General features: G+C 42.1%; 1 protein-coding gene across 5 annotated transcripts in view; it reads left to right on the top strand.

The window, feature by feature from the left end:
* Nucleotides 1-938: 938 nt before the first annotated feature.
* The window catches only part of map7d1a (MAP7 domain containing 1a), a 46,052-nt gene continuing 29,211 nt past the window's right edge, over nucleotides 939-17,779 (top strand). For 4 of the 5 annotated variants that reach the window (XM_084358686.1, XM_084358689.1, XM_084358687.1 and 1 more), the window contains exons 1-2: nucleotides 940-1,335; nucleotides 17,225-17,431. In XM_084358686.1, the coding sequence (XP_084214812.1) occupies nucleotides 1,266-1,335; nucleotides 17,225-17,431 (277 nt within the window). In that variant the 5' untranslated portion in view covers nucleotides 940-1,265. Of the gene's footprint in view, nucleotides 1,336-17,224; nucleotides 17,432-17,779 lie in introns of all 5 variants that reach the window. The other variant, XM_084358688.1, reaches the window with a different exon arrangement.

A 17,779-nucleotide genomic window follows, 5' to 3' on the forward strand; every position in this document is an offset into this window, starting at 1 on the left:
GTAGCTATCTTCTCTTTACTGCATGTGTTTTGCGTGTATTTTTGAAAAAAATAATAATAATAAATTCAGATAGATCTTCATTAAAGTGCCTCAAACGATTTTCTGTAGTTATTTACTGCTTTCTACCATTACGTGAAGGAAAATAAGAGGTTGTCTGCACATTGAATATAACAATATTGCAAAATTCAGTGTGTGGACCACCTCTCCTTGCTTTTGTCCAGCAGATATACCCACCTGGAGTTGGACAAACATGAATGTTGGATGTATAGATTTGAAGTCTGAAGAGGAGCTTTTGCTGGAAAACATCACTTGGATGTGCCAATAGATTACATTTAAGGGAGCTACAATGTGCTGACTCTTTTAAAAAGTTTTGTATTTTCAAATACTAAAAAAACACACAGGAATTGTGCAGAGAAAGTGCAAAGTTGTTCACAAAAACATGTGAAATCCTGTTTGTTGAGTGCAGAGAAAGGCTACAGCAATCTCAGCTTTTTGTTCAATCAATAAACCTACGGGTTTCTTACATATTGCTACATTTTAATCAGATGTTAAAGAGTGCTTTTAAAAACTGAAAACAACAGTGCAGGAAATAAAAGAAGCATGCTCGTCAAAGGATTTCCAAGGAAGAGGTTTATATTGAATCTGAACTGTGAGCTGGCTGTGTGAGCATTGTAGTTTCGTGGGTGGAGGGGCCAATAAGAAGGGAGGGGGGGTAACAATTTCCTTCAGATAAAAAAAGAAGAGTTTTGAACCGTACAGTTTGCTTTAACAGTATAACATAGATACATTTAACCCAGCCTTTACTGTATTCGTCTTTCATAACGTTGAATCTAGCGAGTATGTAACGAATAAAACAATAGGCAGTAGCCGCACCCCCCTCTTAGTAATGGTACGGTCCGATCCGGAGGCCAGTGAGGGACCATCCACACGAGCCCAGCATCAGCTGTGGCGTGTCGGAGAGTGAGAAACTTCCCTCACTCCTCCTCCTCCCCGCTTTCTCTCTCCCAAATTCCCTCAGACACCTCGTTTTTATTTAACTTCTTACCAGCGGCAGCCGCCCGCACCTCCTTCCGCATGCAGGTACTGGCTGGTGTTTTGTAGTTTTTTACCTTTTTGGTGTATCTGGGCTCACTCGAGAGGCTTTTTTTTCCTGCCCCGGTTCGTTCAGGACATCGGGTGCAACTGGAGTGACTCGACCAAGTTTCCCCCCTCGTTCAGCCTGAGGAATGAGCCCGGGGAGGAAGAGCCGAAACTCGCAGGTTTGAATGAACAAAGGAGCAGAAAGCGAGGGTACTGCCGCCGGAATGGAGGAAAATACTCTACCAGGAGCAACATGTAAGTATTTACCCCCCAGTCTTACCTGAGAGCTGAGTCTGTGTTGTTTAAAAAAAGAAAAAGACTGCACTTGTGCTTTGTCATTCACGTCCTCTATCACGTTTAAACAACACGCGTCGGAACAATGTCTTGAGGGGGTTAACTTTATAGTTGCATGGCTCATTCATGTGTTGAGAAACAGTGTTGCAAAATGAGGTAAAGCGACACAGAGGGAGGAGAGAGAGAGAGAGAGAGAGAGAGAGAGAGAGGGGGGTCAGGGATGAATTTGTCTGATGAATTATGAATGATCCATTAGGAGGTGCGGATGCAGACAGTCCTCGCGTCATTAAGCGAACGCAGCCTCGTTTTGCTGCTGTCCACAAGATTAACACCTAACCCCCAACACGGATTTTAATCTGAGCGACAGTCAAAGATGATTTACCCTCTGATGACGACAACAAAACGCCGGTATGATCATCAGCTGATTCCTGATGGCATGACATTAAAAGCTACACAGTGTGGTGCCAGTTCTTCTGCACACAGCTCAGCCAACGGGGTTATGATAACACAATTTGCGCTAGATGAGGTAATCTGACTAGTCCCATCCCATCCCATCCCCCTCCGTATGTTATGTTTAGCTCAATACTAACATGATGCAGTCACAGGCGGGCTGGCATCCCTTCCTTTCTCCTCTGTGCTGCGGATCTACTACAGGATGTTTTCCCAAATGCATAGTTTAGTTGTTGTGTGCACAGGTGCAGTCGTGCTCATTTTGCGCCGGTGCAGAGATGATGCATCAATAAAGTCCTGAAATCAAGAAAATGTTGATGAGAGGCTCAGCTCAGGGGGGCAAAGTGCAGGATAGAGAGTTCACCTCACACTCCGGCCAGATCCGGCTTACTTACTTACTTACTGCTTTATACGTGCAATTACAAACTATGCGATCTTGTGATCAGGCGGTTCAAGGACAATGTCATGTCTGTGCACTCAGGTGTAACAAATCTCTCAGTTTAAGACCGGCCTACGTCAAATGAGTCTTTGCAAGACACCCCCAAAAACCAATCGAACACTTGAATCTCCATGCCAAAGCATTGTGCACTGACATGTCGCCTGTTTTCTTGAAATAGAAGGGGACACACAATGTGACCTCCTCCTTCTGACAACAGAAAACTTCCTTCCTGCTGACAGGGGGCTTCGTGGAGGGAGGTCAGCTTGTTTTGGCGCTGCATCAGGCAGGAGGAGGGACGCGCTCCACCCTGATCGTGGGAATCTTGACCAGCAGACGAGAGAGTCTGACTAACGTAATGTCCATATGACCATAACGCCAGCAGGGGTTGTCGTCATATGCGTTGTGACACATCGTGGCAGAGGCATTTCATGTGACACGCAGCATGTCAGCCGTTCTGTTATACTTCACACACATGCATGAATTATCAAAAGTTGTTTTTCCAGCAGTCTGTAATAAGTCATCGTTGGTGAGGTGTTTGCAGAGCTCCAACCCTCCCTGTGCAAAACTCTCCAGCCTGCAGCATCTTGAAAGCCTCCGCCATCTAAATTTTAAGGCGAATTGTAGAGATCGTGGTCTTTACTGTCCTCTTGCTTCTGTTTCCAAACTTCACATAACCTCACTGACTAGCAGCAACGTTATAGCTAGCAGTGTGGTGGATGGAGAACTATCTTTAATGCAATCTTGTGTTTTAATAGTGCCAATGAAGAAATTCAATCCACGCACACTGGATTGTGATTGCGATTAAATAGACCGTGATATTACCTTTTTGGCCAGATTGCACAGCTTTACTCTGTGATCATTGTTTTTTCAGATGAGGATGAACTTCTAAATGTCACTTAAATCTCATGATGTTGCCCTTGAAAAAGATTTTACCTTTATGACATTCTCCTATTAAGAAGGAGAGACAGTATGTCCATAACTAAAAAATCTCTGATAAAAGACATGTTTTTCCGCTCCTAAGAATGTGTGTTTCCCATGTAAAACATCCGGGAGCAAGATATTCAAACAACACCTGGAAGCAGAAGGACAATTGGAAAAGCCTCCTTCTTTTGTTGAAGTACAGGCCCTAAAGAAAGCTGACTTGATCTGACCTGCTTGAAAACTAGCCCTTGGACTAGAGCCGTTGAAAGCCGGGCACAGCATTGTGAAAATCTGCTGTCAGGAGTTTTGGAGAAGATCTTCTAATCCGTCTTTTCTTTATGCAGGCTTTCTTCTCTCGGTGCTCTCCACTCTGCCGCTCTTTGACAATCAGCTCTGTTTGGTCGTCCTCTTTAATCTCCGTACCTGAACAGCTAAGCTGTGACCAGCTGAGATGAATAGAAACTTTTATTTTCCTTGAAGATTTGCCTTTTATAGCACATTCACAGGCCGATGAATGCGGCTGCTCGTATCTCTAAATTCTTACTGTAGGTACACAATGCATAAGATACTGAGGCGATGTTTTAAATTGTTAATGAGCCATTATGCAAACTTTGTTTTAAGCAAAAAGCCAAGCTACTTCACCGCAGGCATACTGAGGATAAAGAGCCTCAGCAGGCTAACAGGCAGTGGGATCATAGTGTAGTCCTTGTCTATTGTGTAATATGGGAGAATCCACCAGCTTTGGCTGTCAAGCCTGTAGTGTTGTGAACAGGATCAGTCAGCTACACATCTTCAGCCGCAGGAGTTGTTATGTAATCAGGGGAATACGTGCGACCGTGTCCCATTTTTGGAGAGATTGCTGCTTTCGTGTCTTTGTAAATTAGCAGTGGGCAGAATCCCATGGGCCCTCTTGGATTCACTGCCTAATAATGGAGCCAGATAACGGCGGGAGCCGACATTGTTTTTGTGCAGGAATAATTGTGAGCAATGCAGCGGTGAAGTGTGTGTCATAATGAGATGTTTTCGTGCTCTGCGCGAGATATGTTTGACAGGTTAGCCGCACGTGAAACCAGTCATGTTTGAAATGTATCATCCAAATCAGAGATAGACAGATTATTGGCAATTTTCAGGGCCAATATTCATATTTTTTCCGAATTATCTGTTGTCGTCTTTAGTCTTTTATGTCTTTGGTTATTTATTTATTTTTTTTATAAATGAGCTACTTTGGCTCAGATGCAGCATCCTCTCTCTGTTTGTAAACACCAATCTATGATCTCACTCAAAGTCCCACCCACAACACTATCTGATTGGTTGCGCATCACAGGTAATAATCTATCAACAATGAATAATCTGAATCTGCAAAGTAACTCTTAACTAAAGTTATGAAATACATGTAGTGGAGTGGAAGTAGCAGGAAATAGAAACACTCAAGTTACATGGTTGTAGTATGTATTACATTCATCCCACTGCTCTACCTGTTTTTTAATGTTATTTATATCACTGGGTGGTATCCACAATGGAGACCAACCTATGTGTGGGCTCCAACCTGCATAATCCATTTAATTCAGTGTATGTGGCTGCAATCACAGATTACTTTGTCAATCAAATGGCTTTTTCCAGGCATGCGTGGCTAAAAGGATTAAAGCTGATTATTATTAGACTTTACTACACTCTCACAAGATAGAACTTTTCTTTTGGTGTATGTAGATTAATTGATTATTCCTCCAAAGCTACTTCAGTAGGCAGTGATGTTGGTGCAGGAGGCTGGGGGCTTCCCAGTTCCTGCATGTTCAGATATGTTCAAAGCCCACATTCAACACTTTTTATAGAAGGGACTCGGCCCCTGTCCCATTGAAGTCTGCAGAGAGTGAAGGGAAAAGGACAGAAACATCTGAGTCCCAGAGAACTGACTGAAGTCATGCCAGCACTGTGGCGTTGAGGTCTGCTTTAGAAACTGCAGTGCAGTTTTTAGACAGCAACACTTTTTTTTTTTTGTCATATTTGGCTCCCCTGTACTCCTGCATATTGGATTTAAAATGAAACACTGTCTAGGTGTCAAGAGATGAGTTACAACTTTAAGGGTGCTTGAGGGTCCTCACAGCATATCGGTTTGAACAGTGCTGGAATCATACCCCTTCTTTTTAGTGCGGGTCTGCAGTTCAACTACTTTTCACCCAGTACAGCGCTGCAACGATTAGTGGATTATTGATTAGTTGATTGAAATAAAATTAATTGCCTAAATATTTTGATAATCTAATAATCATTTCAGTCATTTTTCAAGCAAATATGTCAAACATTTGCTGCCTCTAGCTTCTGAAATGTAAGGATTTACTGCTTTTCGTTGTCATTTACGATTGGAAATTTGGACTGTGGACAAAAAGCTATTTGAAGTTTGGGCTCTGGGAAATTGTGATGAGCATTTCCTCAAAATTATTTGATATTTTGTAGACTAAACGGTTAATCGTGAGAATAATTGACGGCGTAAATGATAATGAAAATAGTCATTAATTGCAACCATAATTGATCTACAGAGCCAAAAAATTATGTCACTGTCCCAATACTCAAATTGTGCAATTATGCGATTGTGCTCATAATTCCCCCTGTATATACAGTAGGAGCTCTTAATGGATAATCCATTAGTTTGCAAGCTTTTGTATGTATGTTTGTGCCTTTGTACAAGATGCAGGACGTGAAGCACTCCTTAGGTCAGTCCAAAGTAGATCCCACAGGGGTGAGGAAAAGCAGATACCAGAGGAAGCGGAGACATTGACCTGCCTTCTCCAAATTTCAACTCCCCACATAGAGGAGGCATCACGTCAGTGTCGGGTCCACTCTGTAGCACCAAGATGGAGTAAATCACACCACCCAGACACTGACCTCTCATAAGGGAATAGAGGCGGATCTCTAACCCAGCACTCTGGAAAGGCAAATAAATGCAGAAAGCCTTCCCATTAACCAGCACTCAAAGTGTGTCAACTGTCTGCCTCTGCAGTATTCTACCAGGAAATGGTTACTGAAACGGTCAATACGTGCATGCTGGCAGGCACAGTTCATGTTTGTTTTTGAGAAAGTGGATGACAGACACAACCTCACTGAGCTTCTGTGTGTGAGCTCCTTTTAATTTTGGACCACCCGTTTTAAAATTTATTGGTAGAAAACTTAGTGTTTACTCTGAAAACATGGATTAAGGTAGGATTAGATAGGATTAGAGCTGAACTTGCTTATCCTTGAACCACCTGTAACCGATTAAAACAAAAGGTAGCTCAAGTATGACAAAGAATGTCTGTGTGGTCTCACCTTGTAAATAATTAGTCCAACCATATGTTCTAGATAATGTCAATCAAAATGCTGTGATGTGACAAATAATTGACACACAGCTCATGTTTTCTATGTCTTGTGCATAATGGGTTGTGACGATGACTTTTCGTAGCCCCATTACATGTGTTATTAGTCACACTTAAAATGACTCTGGGCTGCTGTTTTGGTAGATTAGTCTTTTAAAGTGAGCTTCAAATTTTGCCCCAAGAACTCATCTGGCTTGTAGAGAATGTGTTTGAAGAATGGCTTTATGATGTACGACCTGTACTCACCTTTTCAGCTCCTTTGGTCTTTTCCTTATAACAAGACCCTTTGATATGTAATACAGTTGATCATTCAGAGAGCTAGGACTTGTCAAGGACCACCTGAGATTACTTTGAGTTGCAGGTTGCAAGACTCAGAATAGTTAGGTGATGAGTAGTGTGTTAAGAAATGTGTGTGTTACGGTATATAGGGTTACTTGCTGCAAAACAACTGTCATGTTTAGTTAAGTTAAACTGCATGAGGGTGATCTATAAGTTGTTAGTGAGCTCTAGAGGTAATGGTTGGCAGATTTTGTTACCCTTCGGCAGAACAAGGCTAGCTGTGAAGACTTGATTTCAGTTTTTATGCCGAGCTAAACTAATTTGTTTCACAGCCAACTCTCAGCAAACAAGCGAATAAGCATACCAGTAGGCTTGCCCAGTTGTTGGTGTCCGGTGTTATATAGTTGTCCGGCATTACCCGATTACATTACTTGCCGTCTGCCCGCACCATCAGTTTTAAAAAATCAATACTTAGTCAGATGATAGATGCAACAATTACAAACTGTTTACAAACTGTAAAAGCAGTGGGGCCAGCAGCAGAGTCACAGCAGAGAGTATCAGGAGTCACATTTAACTTGTGGCGTGGCAAGATAAAGTATAGTTGTCTGGTAAGACGATGGCCGCGGATTTGCTGTCAAAGTGAAAAGCTTTGGGATTTAAACCCAACAGTAATAGAGAACCTGATTACCTGATAATGTTAACGAAGGAAAATGAGTTGGTTACTTCACTGAGAAGTTAGAGATGTGCAGCCTGTCACCTACAGCCCTTCATCTAACAGCTCATCTTGTTCCATTATTCCAACAGACTGATTTTAAAATTGATCCGCTGTCATCAAATGTCACAAATCACCGTTGTTTTGCACTGTAGATGCATGTTTAAGAAACAATGCTAAACTCACTGAACACATTGCAGTCCCTGTGACTAGCCTACTTCAAAAGAGAAGTCAACTCGTGTTTCACAAGATAAATGTTTTTAATGTGAAGCTGCAGCTGTAGGAAATGTTCAGTTTCCATGAGCAAAGAAATTAATACAGCACTCTACAGATAGTGAGCGTCTTTTCATGTAGAAAGCCGGCGTACTGGGTATTATCAGTGTTGTCACAAGCTTCTGAGTCGATGGGAAAATGTTGTCACTGTGGCACCCCTACATGCCAACTCCCAAAAGGATGAACCCAACAAAAATACTGTTAGATTACTTCCAAGACGAACACAAACAACACATGACTAATGAATTGACTGCACCAGGGCGTAATAAAGCCAGACAATGGTGCAGAGTTTGTTCAGATGCTGTTCAAGTTCTTTTTTTTTTTTAACACATGCAATGCATACTTAAATTAAATATGCTCTACACATTTGATTTACATAACCATAACAAAAACAGACAACAAGACAAAATTGAAAAAATATGGATCTCGGCCTGTTTGGTCCTAGATGCTGCACAGCTGCAGCAGCTGGGTAGTTGGGACTGAATGCCAAAGAAACATGCTGTTCTCACTACTAAACCCTTCACTTTAAAAGCACGACAAGACCATGAAACGTACACATGTGCTGTTTGGGCAGCATCTGCTTTTCCTAACCCCTCGACTGACATACAGCAAGAAGGCCAATGCTGCAGAGCTGTTTCCTAAATTTTAAATACTCCCTGGGACTCTAGAGGAAGGAAAAGGGGAGGGAAGTCTTGATTTGGACTGTGTCGCTTATTCCTTCCACCTCCAACAAGTCTGAAAATATCCCAGACGGGCTGCTCTGTGCTCTCTGGTCTTCTGAAAGTTCCAGTCACCAGACCTATCTGCTAATATTAGACCGGCCCGTGTTCAGCTAAAGGGCATGCTTCTTATACTATAAACACATCTTGATCTCCCGACACATTCTCTGGCAGGTGTAGCATGTGTCACGTGGAGCCTTTTATCGACTCATTTACACAGTTATTTAATTTCTTTTGCTGGCTTTTTAGGAAGTGATAAGATCGTTGCAGTATCATGATTTTGTGGATGGATTTGAACCTCGTCACCTAGAGGTGGGAGTCAAAATTTGGCGTTGTCATAGTTACCTGTGATTAAGAAAACCCTGCTGCAAGCAGAAAAGTTCTGTGTTTTTGTGTGGGGAGACAAAAATCCAGTTAATGATAACTGTTTGGTGTAATTGTATGTTGAACAGGCTGAAGATTACTGACCGTGCCTGACTTTAGCTTTAGGTAATGTTTACAGAAGTAACCATATTGAAAAAAAGTGACAAACAACAGTTTCTTGAGATGCCTTAGACAAGGACACACACAGTCACAGCTCTTTCAAAATGTCAACTGAGCTGATGTAAAGTGTCACTAGTTATACCTGTATCTACTGATTGGTCCCAGTGATGCTTAGGGGTGGTAATCTCCTCACAAATCAATTCATTTCATAGGGCTTCAATGCGATTTATAAAACAATTATTGATTCATCTTGAAGCATCAACATTTTTGATTTGTTTACATGATTTATTTTTTCTCACTGTGTAACTACTTATTTTAAAACGGCATATTTGCCTCGCTTAGAGTGTAAACATGACACAAATGTTTATGTCCATTATGTTTGATGTCCACTTGGTTCAGCCATAAGGAACACACAGCCCAGTCTTACCAAAATAGTTACAGGCGATCATAATGTCAAGAACTGGATCTTAAATTTCTGATTATTGACTTTTCTGCACCAAGAATGAATCTTTCAAGAGAGAATTGCAATGCATTAAAGAATCACGGATTGCCTGAAACGCTCACTCCTTTTGCACCGGATCACTTTCAGTGATATAGTAAAGAATAAGAAAAATAGACTGCCACATAGATGGAAAATTCAGGATTACAGAAACCTGAGAACTTTGCTTGGCATTAATGACCTTCTCACTGAACCATGGAGCTAAACATTGGGAGTTTTAGTCATAAATCTGGACCATGTTTCTCTCAAAGGCTCATGTGAAGCATTGTTCTCCTGAATATTTGAAGGCATTACAAACTTAATTGCAAAAGATTAGACTCTTCTAAAACTAGAACAAATAGTTTCAATCCTAGTTTGACTAAAATTGGTTTTCGACTGTGACAGGGGACCTGAACTCCCCAACACTGAGACTAGAGAGAATTGGATCATGCTGTCACTTCCCAACCCCCCAAACGGGATGTGGAGCAGGTTGCTAGGAGCGACTGGCTGGCATGCCGATATACTGCATCCAGTTATGAATGGCAGCTTGTGCGGCCCACAAATCCCTCCTCGTCCGCTGATGTCATTGAGGAAAGACTCAAGTTAGGCAGTTTGTGACACTCTTCCCCCACCGCGGGTCAGACTCTCTAGGTTACTTATCCGTTTTATGCTGGTGGCAGCAGCACATGCAGGGTCCCCGGGGGGCTGCTGCTTGTTCAGATAAGCGGTGCCTTTCATCAGCGCGGTGGCTTTGGCGCATACGCTGGTGCAGGAGAGAGCAGCAACAGCTAAATACCAGGCATTGTCCTCCGCCTGGGCCAGGTGATGGGATGGAAGCTGTTGCAGTCACTGACAGAGACATTAGTATTCACTGACCGATTGACACGCCGTGAGGGAGCGCTGTCTTGTCTTCAACTTTCTTGATTGGTATGCAGGACCACTTTTGACCTTATTAGGCAGACATAAGCTGAAGCCTGATGAGTGGTTTCATCAGTCTGCATCAGATATACCTGACCTGTTTATTTTAGTGTCAGTCTAGAGCTCAAACAGTTAGCTGATCAATTGATTAGTCTTTCGAAAGAAAACTAGTCAGCAGCCTTTTTGATGACTAACTAATCATTTAATGTAAGTCATTTTACAAGTAAACATGTCAAGCATTCTCAAGTTACAGTCTCCTTATTGTGATTATTTGTTGCTTTTGTTCTACTCATGAGATAGTAAATTAAAATCTTTGGATTTTGGACTGTTGCTCAAATGAAATAAGATGCTTTAAAGATATTTTCTGGCATCTGCAACAGAGGACAGGCAGAAGTTAGGCTGCCTGCCAAACAGCCAGTGGAGGCGGCTGCAGCACATATAGGATAAATGATTAAAGTCAATCAAGTAAATAAGTTGGCCAATGGATCGATAATGAAAGTAGCAGGTAGTTGCAGGTCTTACTCAGTCCTTGTCTCAGATATATCATGATCACAACCAATCAACAAGAATGAAGAGCACAGAAAGATTTTAAAGTTTTTCAACCTCTCAAATGTGAAGATTTTCCACATTATCCTAGTTAACTGGACATCTTTGGACTGTTCGTCGATCAGTGTCAACTTTTGACAATCATTTGTTTCATCAAATTACATCTAACACAAAAACATTTTGGACACTAAAAGATTGATTTTTTTTTTTATCAATAATTGCCCCAATTTAACATAGCCAAGTATGCTGGTGGTATTTTTAAGTACATTCTGTGTGCAGCATATGGTGATGTTTATTTCAGTTCCTTTTTAAAATTATAGTCCCCAGCTGTAATCACATCTAATGAAAACTTTGGTCTCTAAACACACACACGCAGCGCCTCGTTTGGCATGGAGTCAGTGCTTGTTGTTTACACTGCGCTTCCTGTGTGTCTGGGCCCCCTTGCCCTCTTACATCACCCTATTCGGTGCTGGAGGGACACAACAGGGTGAAGGGGCGACGGGTTAGGGGGGTAAGCGATGAGGTAGTTCATTAGTCCCCTGGCCCATCCCAAATGAGATGCAGATCCATTCTCTGTGTGTTTCCCTGAGTTCCTCTTTTCTTTTTTTTTAGTTGCCGCCCTTCTCCCTTTCCAGTCTTTTGATTTCACACTCCTGGTCTCATACTGTTTCCTAGCCTCTTGCTTTCCTCATTTGCATTTCTCTAGAGAATGCATTTCCGTCCCGTTTACAGGGTTAAGATTCGCCGATGTTAAACCTTGTTGGTGTTCTGACGGTGCGGCCACTCCTCGACTCATCTGTTTGCCAGGAGACAGAGAAGACTGTGCTTAAGAGTGAAGCTCTTCTTGGCTTCATAAATATTCCATGCCGTGCCCTATATTCTTACGCTGCACAATGTCTTGGCAAGACATAGGAGCTTCTCTTGATGTTGCATTAGGAATGGGCAGCAGTTGTAAGTTGTATTAATTATGACTAGTCACTATCATTTAAGAAAGATCATTTTAAAGCATGCCATTACTTCTTCGTACATATTTCACACCGGACGTGTCCTCTTGTTTTTGCAGCAGGCAGTTTCACTTTGAGACTGCTTTTTACTGCCCTTCTCCACCGAAAGTATCCCTCCCTAAGCTGTTAATGAGCAAACAGTCATAAGAATGTGCTGTCATAGTTTGCCGATTCTGTCATACAGTGAGTCATGTGTTTTGCTGCGCTGTGGAGGACATAAGTTTTTCTTACCCTGGCTTACAGGTCCCCTGCGAGGTTGATGAACAAGTAGAAAAATAGCAGTGTGGTAGATTGTCAGAGGCCTGTGCTTCGTATCCTGTGGAAATGAGAGAGCTTCCATTCAAGGTCACAAGGACTCATTCTCTCCAGTCTTATGTTTTTGTTTTTATTGCGACATTCTTATTGCTTCAACATAAATATAATATTCATACTCTGTTATAATTAAATTAATTAAACTAAAGGGCTCTTGTGCCCTGCAGTTTAGGAGGTGACTAAGTATTTAACTGGCACTGGGGCAGCATTACATGAGGAATCAGGCTTTGCAGTGTGGGTATTTATAACCTGCTCTCACAAAATAATATGCTGTGAAATTGGATTTTTGCTAAATCACATTTTGTGTGGCAGCATTACCAGTTGTCCCAGTATTAACTCGGCTCCTTGCTCCCAATGTCATCAGCCAAACTGTAAAGTGCTGAATTCCTTTGTGATTGCACTTTGGGAGTGAATCTAAAATGAGCTTTGTAGAGCCTGTGCTACATTTTTCCAAAGCAACATTTGAAGTTGCACACATATTCTGTCCAACCTGACATGCCTCTGACTGGGAAATGGCACTGAGTCTGTGCTAATTACCTGCTGATTCCCAACCTGCCACTCTGCTCCCACACTGTGCTCTTGCATGCATGCATACACCCGCTCCTGCAGGGGTTCCTTTACCATTTCTGCTGACTTTTACAGATATCTTATTCCATTGTATCGCTTTTGCATATAAATAGGTTCAGCTGGGTGCCTGAGTCTTTGTTTGACACCTACAGCTCGAGAGGCCCCATGGGGAGACACGATGGGGCCAGCTGAGCGGAGGTGCAAGGTGACGATGCAATGTTCAACCAGTGATCACGCACAGCATGCCGCAGATTTGTGAACCTCCTCTGACCCACTTTGTAGAGTCTCATAGCTGTCGAATAGCCATTTGATGCCCACTTGGAGGGTAATGCACAACGCGATCATGCAATGACGTCACTGCTTCAAGGTTTATTTACTTACTAACAACGGATCAGCAAGAGATTATGCGAATAACACAATAGTGTGCTAATTATAGAAGTAGTAGTACTTAAAAAAGGCAAAGTGTTCTCGAAGCAGCTTTTGGATTATCTTGTCAAGCACCAAGTTTTTCTCTATTACATTTTGGCATCATCAGCATACACTACCATCCAACGTCTATCAAGATTCCGATTATTAATTTGTAGAATTATGATTAGATTCCTGCCAAACTTAAGACCAGTGTGAAGAGGACAAATAAAACACAAATGCAGAAATCAAAATCATGTTGGACCCCATTGCTTATAGTAAGAAGCTGATTAATACCTGGCTTTTCAGGACATCTAAAGAAGGACCGGTCGTGCGCACCAAACACTCCAACATGTCTGAGAATGCTGTCAAGCTTTTGAAATGCTGACCAGATGTTTGTCCTGTGTACTTTTCTTCCTTGCCATCCAGTTATAAGCATAACCAAAGTGTTTTTCCGTGTTCAGAGCCCGATGGAGACTCGAGCATCTCAGGGGGAAGTTGGTGTGCATTGATTTATGAATATGAATAATGTACGTGATATCACAAGGGGGTGGTCTAATGGCTTTTGGTTGGTGTCGTCCCCTGGGTGCAGTGCCTCCGGGAAGCTGGAGTGTAAATATTGTAAAGGGGCAGTTACTCATTGTTGTGCTTCATTGATAGACCCCCTGTGTTGTGTTGTAGGGGGTGTATAAATATGATAATAGAATTAGGCTGATCTTTCTGTCTCTGTAATGATCTCACAAATAAATGCGGCACATGAGGACACACTGTTACATAAGAACGTGATAATTTGATTAGCTTGGTTGGAGTCATATTTTTCTGTCAGTGACAGCAGCCAGAACACAGAGTTCATGCATTGCTGAACACATTTTGTCATCGCATTCAGTACATCTGTGCAAATATTACTAAAGAATTCTCCTCAAAGCCCTGCATGACTATGTCCCAATCGTGTTTGCTGTAAGGGGTCAGAGTGAGCAGCTTTCCAAATGCACTTGTTCCCGTAACTATGTCAGCTCAGGACGGGCAAATGTCCCTGATTCAAAGTCATTAAACTCAGCAGACTTCTCTCATTTCCTTCCTTCTTAAGAGCTTCTAGTCATCAAAAGCTTCCTGTGATACCTTTTTAAAGTATGCATTTGAAAGAGATTGCAGTAGTTACCTTGAAATGATTAGTTGACTTATTATTTGACTAAAAGAAAATTAAGCACCAACTATTTTTTGCTAAATTTTAAATTATTCGTCCTTCGTTACGGTTTTAGGGTTAGGGTTAGTTATTAGGGTTTTAAGTTTTTGACAAGCATAATTAAGGGATTATTGCAAAAAATGTGTCTATATGAGGCTAGGGCTGATACTAGATATGATCGAATATGGTGATATTTGCAGTAATTTTCAGAATAGTGAATGTCGAACAGCTGTTACGGCGTCTTCGGGCATTTGTTTAGAGACCGAGCTGGTGGAGTTTACTACAGATTAATTGGCCTGATGTGGCGGCATGCACGCAGCATTTTAACATATATGCATGGAGGACGGGAAAGAGGACCTGATCTATATCAATATTGGAATATTTTACTATATAATATTTGGCCCCAAAAATCAAGTATCGGTTTGGCTCTAGTTTACAGAATAAAAAATCAATCAACTAATCAAAAAAAATCGTAACCGCCTCAAGCAATAATGACAATGGTTGTTAAATACAGCCATAGTTCAAACTTTCTCTTATATTCTGTGTTTTTTTTACCATTAATTTTCAGCCGTCTATCGTACACTCTGTTCTCCCAGCAGTCTTGTTGCCAGACAGTCAGAGTGCTGCATCAATCAGCCCTTGTTTCAGTCCCTTGCCACACAGCAGTACTCCTCTCCCTCAGCTCCCATCCCGTTTTCCTCCAGAGAGCTTCAGGTTTCATTGGTATTCATTGTCAGTGCCGTCAACATACCAGAGTGTGTTACATTCTCATTCTCTTCATCATTGACAATATAGATCTCAGTGATTGTCTGACCAGTCGCCCACAGTCCTGTCAGTCAGCCAAATCTTTGTGCCTCCAGTTCTCAGGTGTATGGGGAACTTTTACAGGATATGAGGGAATACAATACCCCACTGTCAGAGCTACACTTGCTCCTATCACCTTAGTTGTCCTATATGCCCTCAGGGATATGTAAGACATTTAGAAGCAAAGGTTTTATGAGTTGTCATCTGAGAAGTCATAATGGAAGGCCTGGGGTTGCATCATTTGTTTCCAAAAATGCGCGGGGATTTGGTTGATGATTGCATTCATTTTAAATTAATCCCTGAACACATCTCTGGCTCCCGCTCTCAGCTGATTTTCTCCCACAAAGTTGCATTTTGTTGCAAAATTGCTCTGAACTGATCCCAGTGTTCATCTTCCCCTCTCAGTTTATCTCACTAGCAGTCCCCCACCTTCCTCCTTCCTTTCTCCTCTCACTGTCATTGCAGTGTTTTGGCTGCAGTCCCGTTGCCATGAAGAGTCCACAACAATGGCCCCTCTCTGTCAGAGCACATCGCTGCCCGAGGAATGCTTATTTAATAGTGGCATGCTTCGACAGGGGAAACACAATGTCTTGTCTCCCAGCTGGACTCTTTCATAGACTGCTGTTCTCTCCGGCTATCAGACTTCGTCCAGCTCAGGGTCATCAGTAACCGCCTCCATTTCCCAGACTGATGACATCGCTTTTCCATGAGCCGAGCTGAGCTCAGACAATCTTTGCCATGAGGCCTGATATCTCATTGAACGCTACTAGAATCTGTAGTTGCGGTAGTGAGAAGTTGTTTATTTGGCCGACAGCTATTCATGCAGATCTTTGTCCAGAAAAACTCACGAGGGAGCAGTTTGTTTGGAAAAAAATAGGTTATAATGCTTGTTTCTGAAGCACAATGTACAGTTGCACACTCTATAGAAAGCTAATCAATTCTCTTTAAAGCTGCACAGCATTGGTCTCGCTGCTCATTGGTGCTCTTCTGTGCAAACTTTTGAATAGCACAGCATTTGTAGAGTAAATCAGTGCATCCACTGTCTCAGTGTGACACCCCCCTGCGGTCTGTGTTGTTTTTAGCCAAAGTCTGAATAATTTACAGCATGTTGCCCCAGTGTTTACCTTCAGAGACTATGCAGAAGAAACTGCGCTCCGACATGGTTCCACAGGGAGTGCAGGGGTACAGTGCTGAGCGGACAAAGCCAAGTGTCCCTCCCATGAGGGTCTTTGTTCGGCCATCAAAGCCTGGGCAAACTAATGTTTGAGTAGGAGATTCAAGCAGCAGTCTGCCAAATGTGAGTCATAGTGCTGTGAGTGAAGCTGCTGTCCCAACAAACCGGACCAGCTATTCTTTTATCAAAAAAACATTTAAAATCTCGGACTGGAGGTGACTCATGAGCCTAAACAGGCTCCTGTCTAGTAGTTTTTATCAAAAAAGAAGTTTGACTACTTCTGGGAAGATGATCACTCTGATTTTGTTTTCCTAAGCAATTCATTTCACCTCAATAGAATCATCAGGATGCCAAAAAGCAATTACTGTGTTTTGTTCTGCCAGGGAGTCGGGCCATTTGCTCCGGCCGGTCTGTCGATAAATCAGCTGCGCAGAGTAGAAATGGTATTAGCCGTAGAGTCAGAAGGGGCAAGCTTAAGACCTATTATCTTGTGCTTCTGAACAAAAGCTGTAATCTCTGTGGCAGATAATGTTGCTCAACAACTAAAAGAAACACTGTACAGGAACAGAGGAGCTTAGGTTGTTTCTTTGGAGGTGTTCTGTTTCATTATGTTGTTACAGTGCTGATTTTTAAGAAAACAGCCATCGACTCCACCCCTCACACTCGATACATGCAGCTCTTTCTTCAGGAAGTTTACGTCATCTGCAATAAACTACTTCAGAGGCCTGGCAGTGACAGGAATGAAGACCAACTGGTTGAGTTCCATCTCTGTGCTTGTCTTAGCTTCTACCTCGTCATTTACTCACTTGTTTTTATTCTTTGTCTGTCTCTTCGACCAGCTCCTCACTCGGATCTGAACACAAACCCGACAAGGCCTGACCCAGAGGGGGAAAGCAGCCCACCGAAGATGGACAACGCCCCGAGAATGGAGTCTCCTGCTAAGAAAGATACAGACCGGAGATTGACTACCCCAACAAAACCTGACACCATCGGTCGATCACCTGGGTCACCTGCATCACCTGCACCAAGATCAAAACGGAAGGAAGGTAAAGGAAAAGAGAAATTTCACCTTAGGTTACATGAATTAACTGTCACGCGATTAATCCGCCAATTATTCACTTGATTAGGCGATTAGTTCTGGTCTATAAAATGTCATAAACTGCTGGAAAATGTTGATCGATCTGTTTCCCGAAGCCAAAGATGACGTCAAATCTCTTGTTTTATTTAAAACCCAAAGATATTCAGTTTACTGTCACAGAAAATAGAAAATATTCAAATCCTTTTCAGTCATTTTAATATATTAAACTGTCCAAAATCTCTGAATACAGCTTCTTAAATGTGAATATACCTTTTCAATTGTCCTCTGTGACAGTAAACTGAAAATCTTTGGCGTT

Source organism: Pagrus pagrus, assembly GCF_965226575.1.
Source record: "Pagrus pagrus genome assembly, chromosome: 7".
In the NCBI taxonomy this organism is placed as follows: domain Eukaryota; kingdom Metazoa; phylum Chordata; class Actinopteri; order Spariformes; family Sparidae; genus Pagrus; species Pagrus pagrus.